The 16691-nt window shown below is 48.7% G+C and overlaps 1 protein-coding gene across 1 annotated transcript; it reads left to right on the plus strand.

Annotated features, from left to right (window-relative positions):
• Positions 1-211: 211 nt before the first annotated feature.
• Positions 212-12391, plus strand: LOC102898781 (cytochrome P450 4B1). The gene is made up of 12 exons (XM_025051979.1): positions 212-412; positions 4864-5005; positions 5187-5231; positions 5752-5894; positions 6658-6782; positions 7078-7229; positions 7383-7486; positions 8261-8451; positions 10235-10368; positions 11180-11244; positions 11344-11426; positions 11853-12391. Exons 1-12 carry the CDS (start codon positions 212-214, stop codon positions 12049-12051), a joined length of 1584 nt encoding a protein of 527 aa, XP_024907747.1. The 3' UTR covers positions 12052-12391.
• Positions 12392-16691: the final 4300 nt, after the last annotated feature.

The raw sequence follows: 16691 nt of genomic DNA on the forward strand, positions 1-16691 counted from the left end.
GCAGAGTTTTGGAACTAGTCAAACTAGTCTTTTTCATCTTTTGTGTGACTTTTGTGTCTGCCGTCTCCCCCCTACAGAGAAGCTCAGCCTACTCTGGACTACTATGGACTGCAGGGCATGGCTGGGGGTGGGACCTGGCAGGGTGCTTGGATCCAGAGTATAAGGGAACCCAGGGGCACCAGGAGGCAGACTGAAGCCTGCCTGTTCAGCCATGGTGCCTGTCTCGCTCTCCGTGAGCCTCTCCTGCCTGGGCTTGTGGGCTTCTGGACTGATCTTGGTCTTATGCTTCCTCAAGCTTATTTGTCTGCTGGTGCGGAGGCAGTCGCTGGCCAGGGCTATGGACAGCTTCCCAGGGCCTCCCACTCATTGGCTCTTTGGGCACATTCATGAGGTATGTGGTGGTTTCAAAGAGGTAAGTGGGGGATTTGAGAAAGAAAATGGCCTCTTTCTTCAGAAGATCCAGCCTAATCCCCAGGGAGCCATGGAGGGAGATGACATCCTGGGAGCCAAGGTTCCCTTCAGCTTTCTCACAGATCTCTCCCTCACTCCTGCCTTCTGAGGTGGCCTGCAGTGCTATTTATGGGGGCATTAGAAAGTTGGGGCCCAAGCAGGCCACAGACACCTTCCTATCATTCTGAGGCCCAAGGTTCAGACAAAGCTCTGCTAAGGGCTTGGCAACAGCATTGACTGGAAAACCCCTGGACAGTCTAATAAAATTAGGCAATCTCATTTAAAGCTGAACCAGCACCCTCTTTGTTCTGTGCGGTGTAAAGATTTTAATTTTTAAGGCGGAAAAAGAAGTGGAGGCAGAGATGAGTGCTGTCACCTGTGGGGCTTTCTAGAAGTGTTTTTGCTGATTTCTGCTCAAATGTCACCTCAGAGAGGCCTTCCCTGAACCATCTAACCCCTGGTCTACAGTAGCAGACCTGCTCCTTATCCTGCTTTATTTTCTTCCTAGAGTTATCACTAGCTGGAATTGTATTACTGTTGTGTTTGATTCTTATTTATTTTCTTTCTCCACTTGGAATGTAAGCTTGGGCATGGTTTTGTCTTGTTCACATTGTGTCTCCAGGAGCTTATACCATGCCCAACATCGAAAGTGAATGGTCCATGTTCATTTGCTAAATATGTGAGTGAATCTCTGGGGGACCCAACTTGGGGCAGTGAAGCCACTCATGTGGGTGAGGACCAATGTCTGCAACCCTTGGACTGTTGAACAGTTCTTGGGCCCTTGCCCTCCTGCCTTTTTAGGTGTTCCCTATGCCTTTCAACTGGCTCATCCATGGGGCTGGAGTTTATCTTTGGCATTGAAGACAGGGAGGTATATGGGGCAGAGAATATACTTTGGAACAGAAAGACCTGGAATCAAAAGTTAGGTGACTTTGGACAAAGTTCATCATCACATCCTAGCCAGTACATGGTGTCTAGTAGAGTTGTAGTGATCTCAACTACATGTTGATCTCACCCAAAATTTCTCTGCTCCTTTTATTGATCCAGAGGTTCCTTCTGTGCGTGTTGTGTGTTTACTTGTGTTCACACATGTTCACATGTACATGTGTAGCAGTGCACTTGTTTCTGAAAGGGAGGATAAAGGATGAAATCACCTACTTGTCACTTGAGTTGGTAGAAGGACTTACTTCTCTGCTCCTTATGGAATTACATATTAGATCCCCTTCTTCCAGGTTCCCCATGGCTCTCTGCTAAACCCCACTGTAGAATCCCCAAAGAATTTGTATAAATGGAGGCCATTTTTTTCCACTGTGTTTATGGTTATTTCAGAGATTTTGCATCCTCTCAATTTTAGTTGGTTCTTCTTGGCAGGCACTCTTAACCCGTTAGCTTTGAATACACATCTTTGCTGTCTTTGAAAGTGGCTGAAACTCACACACATGCTGAGTGCTGACCAATCTTGGGTTGGGAGGCAATGCCCGCAGCAGGGAGATGGCTGAGACTAGAGCACCCAAGGACACCTGAGGATGTCCATCCTGGAGGAAAGAGGGCCCAGGAAGATCTGGCCCCCAACTCCTAATTCCTGCAGGTCTTCCCTGGGCAGTGGGGGCCCATGTGGACCTAGAGAGCAGAGCAGAGACTCATGGTAAGGCCACAGTCAGGTGGCCTTCAGGTTGATGACTAAGAAGTCTTTTTAAGAATTCAGACAGACCAAAGATGGTTGGGATACTTTGAAAGGTAGTGAGTTTCCTGTCACTAGAGATGTTTGCGCTCTTGAGACAGGGATTTGCACATGGGGAAGGAGCTGGGCCAGGAAACTCTGGGTACTGGGTATCAGAGATTAGCATGACCAGCCTCAAGGGAGCCCTAACATTATGGGGGAGAGGAAAGCCCTGCCTACTCCCTTTCATAATTGCTTGTTTTTCTGAACTCCTACTGCTTTTGTGAGCAGACTTATTTTTATTCTCAAGCAGCATCCCTGGGAGAGTTTTGGCTGTAGAAGATTGGCTAAGTGGATAGCTTGTTTCTTGAACACCCACCAACTGAGTTTCAACTGACTGATAGCTTGGGCGGGCTTGTTAACAGGAGGGGCAGCAGATAGAGCCTTAATCAGGATCTCAATCTGCCCCACTCATGTTGGACAGTTCCCTTTGGGCTACACTGTTCCCACCTATAAAAAGGAGGTGATGTTGAAGTCCCTTTCAGGTCTGATCCTCAGAGTGAATCTTAGACTCTGGGGGAACGGAGAAGAGAGTAGCAATTTATTCTTGTTCCTCCCAATCCCTTGTGAGGAGGAAGAGGTTACAGCTGGGGATCTGGGATCAGTGAATTATCTCCATGCCTTGCTCTTTTCCTGCTTCCTTCCTTCTGGAGAAAAACAACTTGGCCCAGACCTCAGAGCCCTGTAGGAGTCCCAGCTTGGAGCATCTGAGGATGGGTCTTTGACATACAGCTGTGCGACTTAAAGGAGCTATGCAGGCAGCCATGTGACCCCTAGAGAGAGGACACTCCAGCCCTTTTTATGGAGTTGCAGCTCCAGTGGTGGGGCCAGGTGTCAAGAGCTGTACTCGCTTCTACCAGATTCCTGGGGTAATCAAGTGCACATAGGAGAAAGCTAGGCATGGGGATGCAGGGGCTGGTTCAGGCTATAGATATGGTCAGCATGTCAGGGTCTCCTGTGCCAGGTGGGGATGCTACAGAGGGGCACATTCATGCCTGGTGGGGAGAGGAGTGGAGCTCAAATGGACCAGATCAGCCAAGGGCTTCTTCCACCCCTGAGATCCTGTGAGTCTGGCTTCTCAGTGACTTAAGCCTCTCTCTGCCTCTTGTCTAGTTGGGCGCCCTGGACCTAGGAGGGATGGAGAGAAGGGGATCAATCATGGTGATCAGAAAGTTGGCAGGGAAAGCCGAGGAGGGCACATGAGAAATCCCATAAGCTAAGTATTATCTTCCCCATTTTACAGATGAGGAAAGTAAGATTCAGAGAGCCTAAAGAACTTGACAAGTTCACACATCTAAAAACTGGGTAAATCCATATTCAAACCCAGGTCTGTCAAGCTCTGAAGATTGCAGACCACAGAGTAAACTTTCCTGGTTCACATCCCTGCTCCCTTATAAACTGTGCCATTCTTGGCCAGCAATCTCAGATCCCTATACCTTAGGCTCCTTGTCCCTAAAATAGGACTTCACAGAGTTGTGAGGATTGGATGAGATCAAGATGTAAATAAGGTGCTCAGAAGAAACCCTGGCACTCAGTAGTGCTTAATAAAAATTAGCTATATCGCCTCACAAATTGCAGAGCTCAGACTTTATTCTGAGGCCCACGGACAGGCCACTAAAAGGTTTTAAGTGTACCTCTGAAAAAGTCCTTCAAAATAAGGACTTGGATGAGTACATAATGGTGTATCCTTATGGCGGAATACTATGTACTCGTTAAAAATATTAAGAGATACTTAAGTGAACTAGTTTCTAAAGGACAGTATATGGTAAATGAAAAAGGCATGTTTTGGAAAAGTATTTATTGTATACTCTATATTTACATAAAACACCTCTGGGTGAATAAATGTGGCTAGAAAAAACCCCAAAGAGTACACACCACCCTCTGGATGATCTCTCCAACTTCATCTCAGCTCACTATCTCACCGAGTGGCAGCTCCTGGAAGATACCACATATTTTCCCTACCTCAGAGCCTCTGTGCTTGCTGTTCCCACTACCTGGAAGGCTGTTTCCTTACTCTTCCTGTGGCCAGCTCCTTATCATCCTTTGGGTTTCACCTTAAATGTTGTCTCCAACAAGAGGCAATCCCAGATCACTCTATCTAAGCAGGTGCTCCCTGTTAGTCTCTCGCTAGCACTGTGTTTATTTCCTTCTTAGCACTCACTGCTGTCTGCAATCATTTTACATGATGGTTCACTTGTTTCTTATGAGTCTTCCCCATAGAATGAAAGGTCAGGACTGTGTCTGTCTCATTCCCTTGAGATGTCTAGACAGCGCCCTGCGCAAAACAGGTCCTCAATAAAAATGTGTCAAATGACTTAACAGAACTGGAATCAAGGTGATTTCTTTATTGCACGACAAGCTGGTATCATCCTTCTTATGAAAAGCTTTACCGCAGAAATGTTTCTGCTGCAATGTAGGTAGAAGGTTCCAGCAAGCAGATAGAAGCAGGTTGATCAGTTTGGGATTGTTCGGCTAACCCAGGTGCAATAAGAGGGTGGTTTTGACTTAAAACAGTGGCTCTGGGATTGGAGAACGAACTGAGCCCAAGATGAGTAGGACTGGGTTACTGAGTAGGAAGGAGAAACATTCTCAGGGCCTATCTGGGCAGCCTCCTGTCTTCCCTGCCACGGAACTTAGGGCCTGGCTGGTGACATTGGGTACCTGAGTGGCCTGGCCTTCTGTCACCATTGCAGATGCAGAAGACAGGGAGCCTGGACAAGATGGTGTCCTGGGCCCACCAATTCCCCTATGCCCACCAACTCTGGCTTGGACAGTTTCTCGGTTTCCTGAACATCTATGATCCTGACTATGCCAAGGCTGTGTACAGCCGAGGAGGTGAGGACTCCTGGGAGAGGTTGGGGCTTTGGGAGAGCAAAGGGCTCAGGGCACCATGTAGAGAGGAGTCCTGGACATGCATCATAAGTCTGGGCAACTGAGGTTCTCATCCTATTTATCAGTAAGTCTCTCTGGGAATTCCCTAGTCCCTGCTTGACTCCATCTTCTCTGTCTCTTTTAGATCCTAAGGCCTCAGATGTGTATGACTTCTTCGTCCCGTGGATTGGTGAGTAGTACCTCTTTGTTACTGGTGCTAGGCAACCAGGATCCTTCCCTGCCCTGTCTCCACAGTCAGTTATCCATCTACCAGACTGCCTGGTCCCACGTGTCTCTTCTAAGCTCACGTGCTCAGTGAGAAGACCTAGGAAGAGGTGGAAGAGTTTCTGGTTGGTCAGTGATGTGGGGCCCAGCTTCCTTCTCCTACTGGGTGCGTCTTCTTCCCTGGACAGGCAGGGCAAGGGCTCTGGAAAATGTGTGAGTGTGAGGAACAGCCTCTGAGAGAAAGTGATCAAAGGAGATATTATAGGCGGTGCTGGCCAGGGCAAGGGCTTGAGGGAAGGTAGGGTGGTGGGCCAAAGGCTGATACCATCAGTGGCTGCTATGCTAAATGGCTGTAAATCAGAGCTCAGTCAGGATATGAGGCTGGAAAGGGAGGACTGAGGTGGGGCATCCTTGGCCCCAGGCTGCCAGGGATGGAACAGGATTGTGTGGACTGATCAGCTCTCCCTCTCCAATCCCTTCCCCAGGGAAAGGCCTGCTGGTCCTCCAGGGTCCCAAGTGGTTCCAGCACCGCAGGCTGCTCTCATCTGGCTTCCATAATGATGTGCTGAAGCCCTACGTGGCCGTGTTTGCCGACTCCGCACGTGCTATGCTGATGAACTCCAATGCTGTGGCTGCTGGCTAGCCCCTCCCCACCCCAATATTCTCTGGGGGAGGGTAGTGAGGGGAATCTCTTGCACTACCTGATACTGCTGCATACTGGGCGCTAACTAGGTGCTGAAGCTCTGAGTGGCCGGGCAGCCATGGCCCTTGCCTCCACAAGGTCCCAACCTTCCCTCATAGACCAACAGGTGTCTGTGAGACCCCAATAAGGCTCCTACTCTAGCAGATTTGAATGATGCCTATATTTGACAATATTGGGAAGGCCTTTCATATCTAAAAAGTATCTCTTCATTCTCTACCTACCACAACTGCCTAAACAATGCCATTAGCAACTCATCTCTAATAGGGATGACAGGGGGCAGGGAGCAGGGGGGTCTGGGGTAAAGCTCAGTGTCTGCGAGCTGAATAATCCCCACAGGTTACTCAGGGTAGTTTTTCCCTTGCAGAAAATACTTCTTCCAGCTTACTACAGGCCTGACTTACACACAGACTGTGCTGGGGAGCTCACCACTTCTCGGCCCTCCTTTTCCTTTTATATAGGCTCCCCTGACCGAGAGAAAGTATCTGTGTGTGCTGAGCAAGGCCTGTGTCCTGGTTCTACCCACTGAGCCTGAAACCCCTACCTGTCCACCATGCCACAGTCCAGCAGGATGGATGCCAAGCCAGGGACTGGGTGTCTGTTGGGGAGAACAGGCCATGGGTCCTAGGAGGCAGTGGAGGGACACTCAGCCCAGCTGGCCTCCATATTACCTTCCTCTTCTGGGCTCTAGGACAAGTGGGAGGAAAAGGCTCGTGATGGTAAGAGCTTTGACATCTTCTGTGACATGGGCCACACGACACTGAACATACTCTTGAAATGCATCTTTGGCAAAGGAGACAGCGACCTGAGCCACAGGTCAGAGGGCACTTGGGGCTGACCACAGTCTCAATCCAGGCCAGCTCAGAGGGGAGAGGATTCCTGGACTCTGGTCTGAGAGGAGACAGGGTTCTGGCCTATGGAAACCTCGATCGGGGGGAGTGGGTTTTACTAATGGCGAGGAGACAGATCCAAGCTTTAGTGGGGAGGCTTAATAGCAAGGAGACGAAGGGAGAAAGCACTGTAGTCAGAGCTAGATTCTTGGAATGAAGCTTAGTGGTTGCTGTGAATGGTTGTCTGAGTGCCCCTCCCTGTCACCACTTCTGCTGTGCAGGGACAGGAGCTTCCACAGGGCAATCAGAGATCTCACTCTGCTGCTTCAGCAGCGTATCCAGTCCAGCCAGTACCATAATGACTTCATCTACTGGCTCACCCCTCATGGCCGTCGCTTCTTGCGGGCCTGCCAGGTGGCCCACGACCACAGAGGTAGGCCTTTCCTGCAAGCCCCCCACCCTATGGAAAGCCTAAGTTCTAGTCTAGCTCCTGGGCCCTTTGGGATCCTTCCCATTACAGGACCTCAGTTCCCCTGTGGGCAGATCATTGGTTTTCAGGCAGTGACACACTGTGCTCTGGGCCCAGACCAAGTCATCAAGGAACGGAAGGCAGCCCTGCAGGACAAGAAAGAGCAGGAGATTAAGAACCGGAAGCACCGAGATTTCCTGGACATTCTCCTTGGGGTTCAAGTGAGTGCCCACCCCTACCTGAGAACTGGTCCCAGCAGGGTCTTCAGAATATCCTCCTGGGACAGGGCTCACTGGACAGCAGCAGAGGTGGTTAAGCTTTTTTTTTTTTTTTTACTATTTCTCCAGCAAATATGACCTGTTCCTTGTCCCATGACATATCAGCAAAGGCTCAGATGTGGAAGGTGCAGGGTGAAGCTGGCTGTGCACTGGGGAGAGATGTAGTAGCAGGGAACCTGGGTCACATGCCAGAAGGCTTGAAGACCAAGGCTAGACTTCTAAGACTGGAGAATCACAGCACCCTAGAATCTTAGAGTCTTAGACTTCCATTCATTCATTCATTCATTCATTCACTCACTCACTCATCCACTCCATAAACTCACTGAGCCCTACCCTGGATTAATTCCTGTGCTAAGCATGCAGAAGATGAGAAAGACCTGGTACTGTCCTCTAGATGCTTCCAGTCTAGTGGAGAAGACAGGAGGTAGATGTTGACAAAGTGAAAGGTGGCATTCTGTGTGTCAAAAGAGCAGAATTGACAGTACGGTCTGGGTAAGGTCACAGGTCTCTTGGACAGAGGGATCAGGGAAGGCTTCTTGGAGTAGGAGGCCTCCAAGCTGGGCTTGGGAGAACAGATAGCAATTTGGAGAAAAGTCCTAACCTCCAGTCTGAAAGAGAGCTTTCACTTCCTTTCTCGGACTTCATTGGACAGTCACTCTTATGAGTCCTTCTCAGCCCCTACTTCAAATGCCTTGGCTTATGTCCTCCCTAACCCAGGATGAAAATGGGATCAAGCTGTCAGACGCAGACCTCCGGGCTGAGGTAGACACGTTCATGTTCGCAGGCCACGACACCACTACAAGTGGCATCTCTTGGTTTCTCTACTGCATGGCCTTATACCCCGAGCACCAGCAACGTTGTCGGAAGGAGGTCCGTGAGATCCTTGGAGACCAGAACTCCCTCCAGTGGTGAGTGAGGCTGTGAATAAGCCCTGTCAGTCCTGCTCAGGACAGGGCTGTGCCCATGCCATCTAGTGTCATTGCAGATGACACAAAGCCATCCTGGAAACCACGTGAGGGCATCAGTGCTCCCGTGTGTGGACACACCCCTGAGCCCATTCTCCCATAACAGAGCCTTTCAGATGTGAGTAACGTAGTGAAGATTGTCAATAGGAGGCTGATTTCTTATGTGCTGACTCTGATCACAGAACCTGACTCTTCTGGGTTCCTGGATAGAGCAGAGAAGACTGGGAGAGAAAGAGGTGGAAATTGGGGATGAACAGAGTTGGGAAAGCCAGGACTGCTGATTGCTTCCCACCTGCCTTTGGCAAGCCATGTGCAGCCTTCACTCTTCTAATGAAGGAGAAAGGGCTGTTTCCCAAACTCCATCACTGAAAAAATTTTGATTCTTCTGTTTCTTGGCTCAGGTCAAACTCATTAACATGACAGTGATTGATGCCGACCTCTCTGTGCAGTAGGAGCTCTGAGAATCTTCCATAGGCTCTTCTCCCACCTCTGCCCTCACATCCATCTCTCCTTTTCTCTTGCCCTCCTGTCATACACCTCAGCTCAAGCACGAGCACAGGGCTAGGCACACAGCAAGGGTGCAGGATGGCCAGTCGATGGGAGAAATTTTAGATCGATTTGAAGAAGACGGATATATAAATCCAGGTCTAAGATTTGGAGGACAAAGTCTCATGACTTACTTTTATCGGTTGGTTGTTGGAAAGCTCCCAGGGTTTCCAGCTATGTGTCAGGTGCTCTTGGAGGTTTGGTGAGGGTAAGGGTAGGGAGAGGAGGAGGAGAAGCCAAGTGGCTCCCCTCGGGGGTTTTTAGAGAGAGAATCTCATGTAAATAAAAATCTAGAGAAAACCATAGAATAGGGTAGGATTAAGTGTCCCCATGTTGTGGGCGAGGAATCAGAAGAGGTGAGACTTGAATTTGCTTTCTAAGGAAGTATGGAACTCATATAGGCAAAGGGAGAGAGAGCTGGGCATTCTAGATGTGAACACAGCACAGAGAGAGAAAGTTGAAATCTTTGTTTTATTTTTACCTCATTTTCTCTAGAGCTTGAAGCAACTTGAAGGATACTTATTCAATAATACATTATGAATAATGTATTATCCATGAAGACAAATGAATAACGAGGATGTGAGGGGTGAACCCTTGGGCTTGGTACTCTGTAACAGGGTTTTGCGAAGTAATTGTAGTTGGACCTCAAATTTAGTTCTGAGCTTCCTAGTGGCAAAGGGAAAGGAGAAATACACACACATACCTGTGACATATACAAATATATATATCATATATATGTATATATATGTATATATATTTACCTGAAGTTGTCATTGTTCATACATTTATTACTTAATTCAACCAGTGAATATCAGCTCCTTTTTATTTCCACTCCAGCTCCATAGGAGAAACTAAACAAAATCTACAGAACTGTCCTCGTGGGGCTTCTATGGGGCTCTGAGAGACATAGGAGTGACCTTGTCTTTCATGTCTGGGTGCACATACACCCAGGGTCCTGTGCTTTCTCTTGCTAGTAGTGAAGATGAGGGAGGGATGGGGAAAAGTGGAGTCAGAACCCCTGGGCCCAAGTGGCTACCCCATGTCTAGTCTGGCCTGAACACTTGTGCACTTGTGTCTCTCTGACTCTTGGGGTGTGAGATGTTGGCAAAGGGAGAATTTGGGGCTGGAACTGTCTTCTTCAGTCCTTATCTCCAGAAAGGACAGGTTGTATTGCTGGCAGGGAGGACCTTGGCAAGATGACCTACTTGACCATGTGCATCAAGGAGACTTTCCGCCTCTACCCACCTGTGCCCCAAGTGTACCGCCAGCTCAGCAAGCCTGTCAGCTTTGTGGATGGCCGCTCTCTACCTGCAGGTGGGATGGAGTTGGTTCTTAGATAGAACTGCAATTGTTAGAGATGCTCCTCTGACACTTTCTGTGCCTTTGGCCAAATCTTTGCACAAATGGTGAAGAGCCTATACTTTGCGTTTGGCCTGGGTCCAAATCTTGGGTCTAAATCTTGGATCTATAGCATATGATTAAATCCCTCTACCTCTAAGCCTTCATTTCCTCTTCTGTAAAATGGGGTGAGAAGAGTACCTGACCTACAAGGTTATTGTCAGGATTAAAGAGACAATATTCATCAGGGCTGTCACATACCACCATGCAGGCTATGCCCTAAACAACTTCAGGAGGCATCACTTCCATGGACTGTGTTGCTGTGCAGTGCACAACCTGTACAACTGCATGTGGGGGCTTTGTAAAGAGTGTTTAACTCTGTATCTGGCTCATAGTAAGCACCCAGTGAATGGTAGCTATTCCTATTGATGTCATAATGTAATGCGTGGTAACTTGCATTGGGAGTCATTTAATTGCAAGCATAAAGTATGTAAGAGTCCTTGTCTGTCTGCCTTGCAGTGGGGTGGGTGGTGCCTTCCTCTTTTTTCTGTCCCACAAATGCCTGTCAAGTGTTGTGCCCATTGCTGGGCTACATGAAGTAGCTATATGTGATGACAATTGAAAGCACTTCTATATGCGGAGCGATGTCATGACCTCTCTGTCACTGGCGGTGCTGAGGCAGGGGCTGGTGCCCAGTCAGGAGGATACAAGAGTTTTCTGGCCCTGGGAGGAGGTGGGCCTGGCCATCCTGTGAACCTTGGTAACCTGGCCTCTGCTCTGCTCACAGGCAGCCTGATCTCTCTGCACATCTATGCCCTTCACAGAAACAGCACAGTATGGCCCAACCCTGAGGTACCCATACCTGCGCCAAAAGGTCAGGGGGGATGGGGGACTGTGGGGTCACCCTCCCTGTGGACCTGGCTGGTGTTTAGGCAAGGCCTGTCCCCTCAGGTTTTTGACCCCATGCGCTTTTCCAATGAGAATACGTCCCAACGCCATCCCTACGCCTACATGCCCTTCTCTGCAGGGCCCAGGTAAGGAGAGGCCCAATACCTCCAGGCTCTCTGGACTGGGGTGGGGGTGAGTGTGGGGGATGTCGTGGCCAGGCATCATTTTGATGAACTCAGTGATGAAGGGGACCATGCTGGGTTTGTGGTGTTCCTAGTGTAGGGTAAATTCTGGGGACATTTTCTTGCCATTAACATATTCATGTCCCTGGAAGCTGGTATTGTAGGTATATCATTCTGAGAGGCCCCCAAAAGCCTGAACTCCCAATGAGATCTACTCAGCTTGAGTTCTACCATGTTCCCGAGATCTGTTACTTACCTAGATCGATCAATTGATCAGACAATGATTCATTTAAACATTGTTAATAATTTTTTTTGGCTTTGAGAACACTGGATTTCATCACTCCAGACACCCCATAGCCTGACGCCTCTTTGTGCTGCCGCTCACTGCAGGAATTGCATTGGGCAGCAGTTTGCCATGAACGAGATGAAGGTGATCACGGCCCTCTGCTTGCTCCGCTTTGAGTTTGTCCCCGACTTTTTGCGGCCACCCATCAAGACCCTGCAGCTGGTCCTGCGCTCCGAGAATGGCATCTACCTCCACCTGAAGCCACTGGGCCTGAGCTCTGAGAAGGGGCTCTGCCAAGATTAGGGCCCCAGGCAACCCAGGCTTTGGCCTCTTTCTGAGCATCGCCCTCCCCAGGCTGAATTGTGGAGCAGCTGTGGCTCCCTGCCTTTGGGAGACCTGTAGTTTAGAGGGAGATTGGTACCTGCATAGACAATCAGCCCAAAGATGGTGCCATGTAAACATGTGTGTCTATAAATGCTTACTATTCATGTATTCCAGAGCTAACACAATCATTTAACAAATATGCGAGCATCTACTTGCTTCTGGAATCTTCATTTTTCTCCATAATTGTCAGCCTTTCTAAAACATAGCAGAAACTTACATTCCAGGCAGAGTGACACACTGAATGCAATGGAAGCTGTGTCTTGGGATTCACTGTTATGGCAGGTACTCACCCACCCCATATGATAGAGGGATGGCTTTCAGGGCTTGCCCACTCACTGAAATGAGTATCTTTGTTTAACATTATGTAAGCATATTTGGAATATAACACAAGGAAAATTTGCCTAAAGCAAATATGTACAAAACAATGATTTTCTAAAGCAAACTCCCAGATAGCTACCGCTAAAGGTCAAGGAATAAGATGTGTGGTTTCACAGGTATGTCTTCTGCCCTCCTGAGAAAGGACTCTGTAGTCCATCTGCCATCGTCAACATCTGTGTCACAGTCATCGATGTTCTGGCTATTAGGGCTTTGGCTGGGGAAAGTGGCAGAATGGCATCAGAGAGGGGCTTCCTGGTAGAGATGGTGCTTGAATCACACCTAGAGGCAGGGTGAGGTATGAGGAGCAAAGAAGGACTTTTGGGGAGGGCCTCAGTCTGGAGCCACAGGATGAATCAGAGATACTTCTCCAGTTGTTACCCCTGCAACAGCTACTTGATGGTTGGGGGTACATAAACCTCTAGAGTTCAAGTTCTAAGGCCATTAGCGGGCTCTAGTCTGGAATTAGACAGGCATGGAAGGGAGGGTACTGGTCACTGGAAAGAGACGAGAGAGAATTTTTACCTGGGACTTGGAGATGTCTCTACGTTGCCCAAGGGATGTACCAGCTGTAGACACATCCTTTTTAGTTTTCATGCTTCCTCTCACAGAAGGAGGCCACAGTCCTGGAATGTTGGCCATGGGCTACTTGCTCACTCCTGCAAAGCCCTGTCAAGACCTAAACTTCTTTGCCCACGTACAGCAAGAATGCAGAATCCTTAGCCAAAATGTACAGCAATGTCCCCCTCTGTCCTGACCCTGGACTGACCTTTCTCTACACAAATGAAAACAAAGTTTCTAGGGCCATCACCTGGGAGCTGAGCCCAATGGTCATTACTAAACCTGGTGGTATCAAAGTTTAAAATATTTCTCTTTTTCTTATTTCTGGACTGTCAGGAGATCTGTGAGACTAGACTAGAGGAAGCCACTAATCCACTTCAATGTCAAGGAAAGGAACCTACTGAGATGTTCATTAGGGAGGAGCTTGAGCTGAGCCTTCTGATCTGGACTCTTTTGACCAAGACTCCATAAGAACTGTTGACTGTCTGAGGGCATGTATTGCTGGGAAACAGAGATGAGAGCTCTGGAACCAGAGGGAAGTGGGAGACTCCATAAGAGAGGGGCGGAAGGAGCCTGGGGACCCAAGGGCACCAAAGATGAATTCCATTTCATCCTTCTAGCTCTCAAACACACCTGCTGCCTCCTCTGATCCAAGGCGCTTGTGTGCACATGTGTGAGGGCTGAGTGTGGTGTGTGAGGGGCATGTACAGGTATGGCTGCATAGACTGTCGCTATGAATGTTTCATGGGTTGTGCGTGTGAGTGTGAACGCAGCCTGGGTCTTTCCCCATTGCCTGGAGCCAGCAGAGTCACCTCTTGGTCACTCTTCTCACCCGTTTTACCTGTGGAATCCTGTGTTTAGAACCGTGTCCATGGCTGACCACCTGGAATTCCAAGTTTCCATTGTCCTGTGCTCTCTGAGCATGGCTACTGAGTCCTTCTGCACCATCTGATGCCAAGGGACCTGCCTAACTTTCTGTCCGGGATGCTTTCAGCTCACTTTCCTGCTCTATATATTAGTCAAGCCTTGAGTGCCCACCCTGCCCCTTGTCAGAGTAGAGCAAACGAGCCCAGTGACCACAAGGCAAAAGGACTGAAGGGAGGTCCTGGACGCAGGCACCATCTGGGGAGAAGCCCTTCAGGGAGGCAGAAAAAAGCATCCCACCACACTCAGAGGGCTGCTGAGAGGTCTGTCTGTGGCACCCAGGGCCCTGGCATAGACAAGGCAGAGGGTAGGATGACAGGATGACTTGTGTTCAGAAACAGCAAGAGAACAAGCCCAGCTTGAGAGAGGCTGGTGAAGGAGGACAAAAGGAACAGGACCAGGGTTAGAAGGACCCGTACCACACAGTCACCAAATGTGGCAGGGTTGCAGAAGACCCTCTTCCTTCACGGTAGCTGACCAGAGATGCATGGGCTGTCCAGTGGGGAAGGCAATACCAGATGTTTGCTGCTTGGGGTCTGACATTCTCTCCTACTGGCCATGAACCTTTACTTACCTGGACAACTCTAAGGCTCTCCTGGACAGCTGCCCACTCTGTGGCCTCTGAGGTGATGAGACACATCTGGCTTGGCACCATAGAGAAGATACTATCTCTCTTCCATCTATCTTCTCTAAGAGAAGAGAGACACTTCATATAATATTGAGAACTTCATTTCAGGGAAGAAGAAAGAAAAAGTGTGAGAATGACAAATGGGTATACAGGCAACACACAGAAGAGACTGACGACATTCATTTGGGGACTTTTTAGTCTAAATAATGGCCCCAGAACTAGGCCCTTCTACTTCCTCTTGCATTGACACATTTGTTACCCAGAGTTGGAGAGTGTATCTGTCCCTCAGGTCTAGATCAAACCCAGGACAGAGAAGCTTTCTACTTTATCCCCTGAGAAAAAATGTTTGCTGGTATACCAAAAGGTTGTTTTCATCATAACTTATTCCCAAAATTTAGACTATTGTAAGAGAACAGGTTTAATTATATAAAGAACTTTCTGAGACTGGAGGCCTCACTTTACAAAATTTTCTTTACAGTCTTAAGATGCTGTAATGCACCTGTTCTGGAAAGTGAGGGATTCCAAACAGGATATCTGGAGAGACAGAAAGAGAGAATAGCCTTGTGAGCAGAGGACCTCTGTGGGACTAGAGTAGGGTCAACATCCCCTTCCCACCACAGGACAAATGAGAGGAGCTCATCAGCCAGGACTCACATCTGGAGGTCATGGGACATATCTCCTTGATGACCCTGGACACCCTCATGAAGTGTGCCTTCAGCTATGAGGGCAACATCCAGACAGACAGGTCAGTGATAATCCTTCAGCTGCAGGGTTTTTGTTTTTATCAACTGTATGCACTTACCCCTTGTATGCAGACCATGGAAAAATCCCAGACCAGAGCAACCCTGATCCCTGCACAAGGAGAAGCCTGGCTGGGCATATTCCTTATAAATGACTGAGGGTCTCAGGGCTCTAAGTCAGAGTGAGGAATGCCTCAGGGTTGCCTGTCCCTACTGTCTGGGGAAACTTCCACCTAGAGCCCCACTGACCTCCAGATCAGAGGCCTCCCAACACTCCAGTCTTTTCTGCAACTTCTTTCTTCAGGAACTACCAACCCTACTCTCAGGCCATTAGGGACATAAAAAAAAATCTCTTTACTTCTCGAGTAAGGAATTTCTTCTACCAGAACAACATCATCTACAGGCTGACTCCTAATGGCCGCCAGAACCACCGAGCCTGCCAACTTGTCCATCAACACACAGGTTAGACTCCACCTCCTGGGTTGCTCACCTCTTCATCAGGCTCATCTCAAAGAACTGATGTAATAGCCTGCTGAAATGTGAAAGGGTTAAAGAATAATTAAAACCTGAAACTGGACAAAGGAAGTCTATAACTTAGGCCTAGTTTCTGGAACCCCTAACCACATTCTGTTAATCATGAAACTTGTAACAATGAGCTCATACGCTAACTGCCAATTTTAGCCTGTGTAACCCTGCTTGCTTGCGTGGCATGAAAAATAATCAATTGTATATAAGCTGAAAATTACTGTTTGGCCATCGCCCATGGGAACACTGGCTATTGCCCATGGGAACATAGGCAATCACCCATAGGAACATAACATTCTAACAACAAGCTTTCTGCTTCTGTACTTCCTGCTTGCACACCTGACCAGTGGGTTGACAGGTAGTGAATAGGAGAAAGATGGACCTTTGTGTTTAAGACAGAATGAGGAATGGGATTTGGGGCTTAAAAACCTTGTATCTTGGCAATTCGGGGCTGCTCCTTTGCAAGGACAGCGGCCGGCTAATAAACCGTCTCCTGGTTAAGAGCACTCAAGTTGGGTCTGGTTATTATGGACCCTTCACTGACTCTGATACTCAGGAAGAGCTCCCTGCTGCCCCTTCAGAATCGGAGACACAACCACACTGGGTACTGCCCTGGTCCAAGGCTTGGGAACCGGGAGAAGAGTGTTTGAGGGGGCGAGCAGGAGTTTACGAGTGACACCACATTGGTGATGGTGAATGAGACGCCCTCCGGGCAGCATTCAAACAGAGCCTACTCCGTGGGCAGTTTTACTGAGGGGAGGCCTGACCTGCAGTCAGATGAGGCAGGTTACTCACCCCTGGTGTGT

The sequence above is a fragment of the Pteropus alecto genome, unplaced genomic scaffold (genome assembly GCF_000325575.1).
Source record: "Pteropus alecto unplaced genomic scaffold, ASM32557v1 scaffold25, whole genome shotgun sequence".
Lineage (NCBI taxonomy): Eukaryota > Metazoa > Chordata > Mammalia > Chiroptera > Pteropodidae > Pteropus > Pteropus alecto.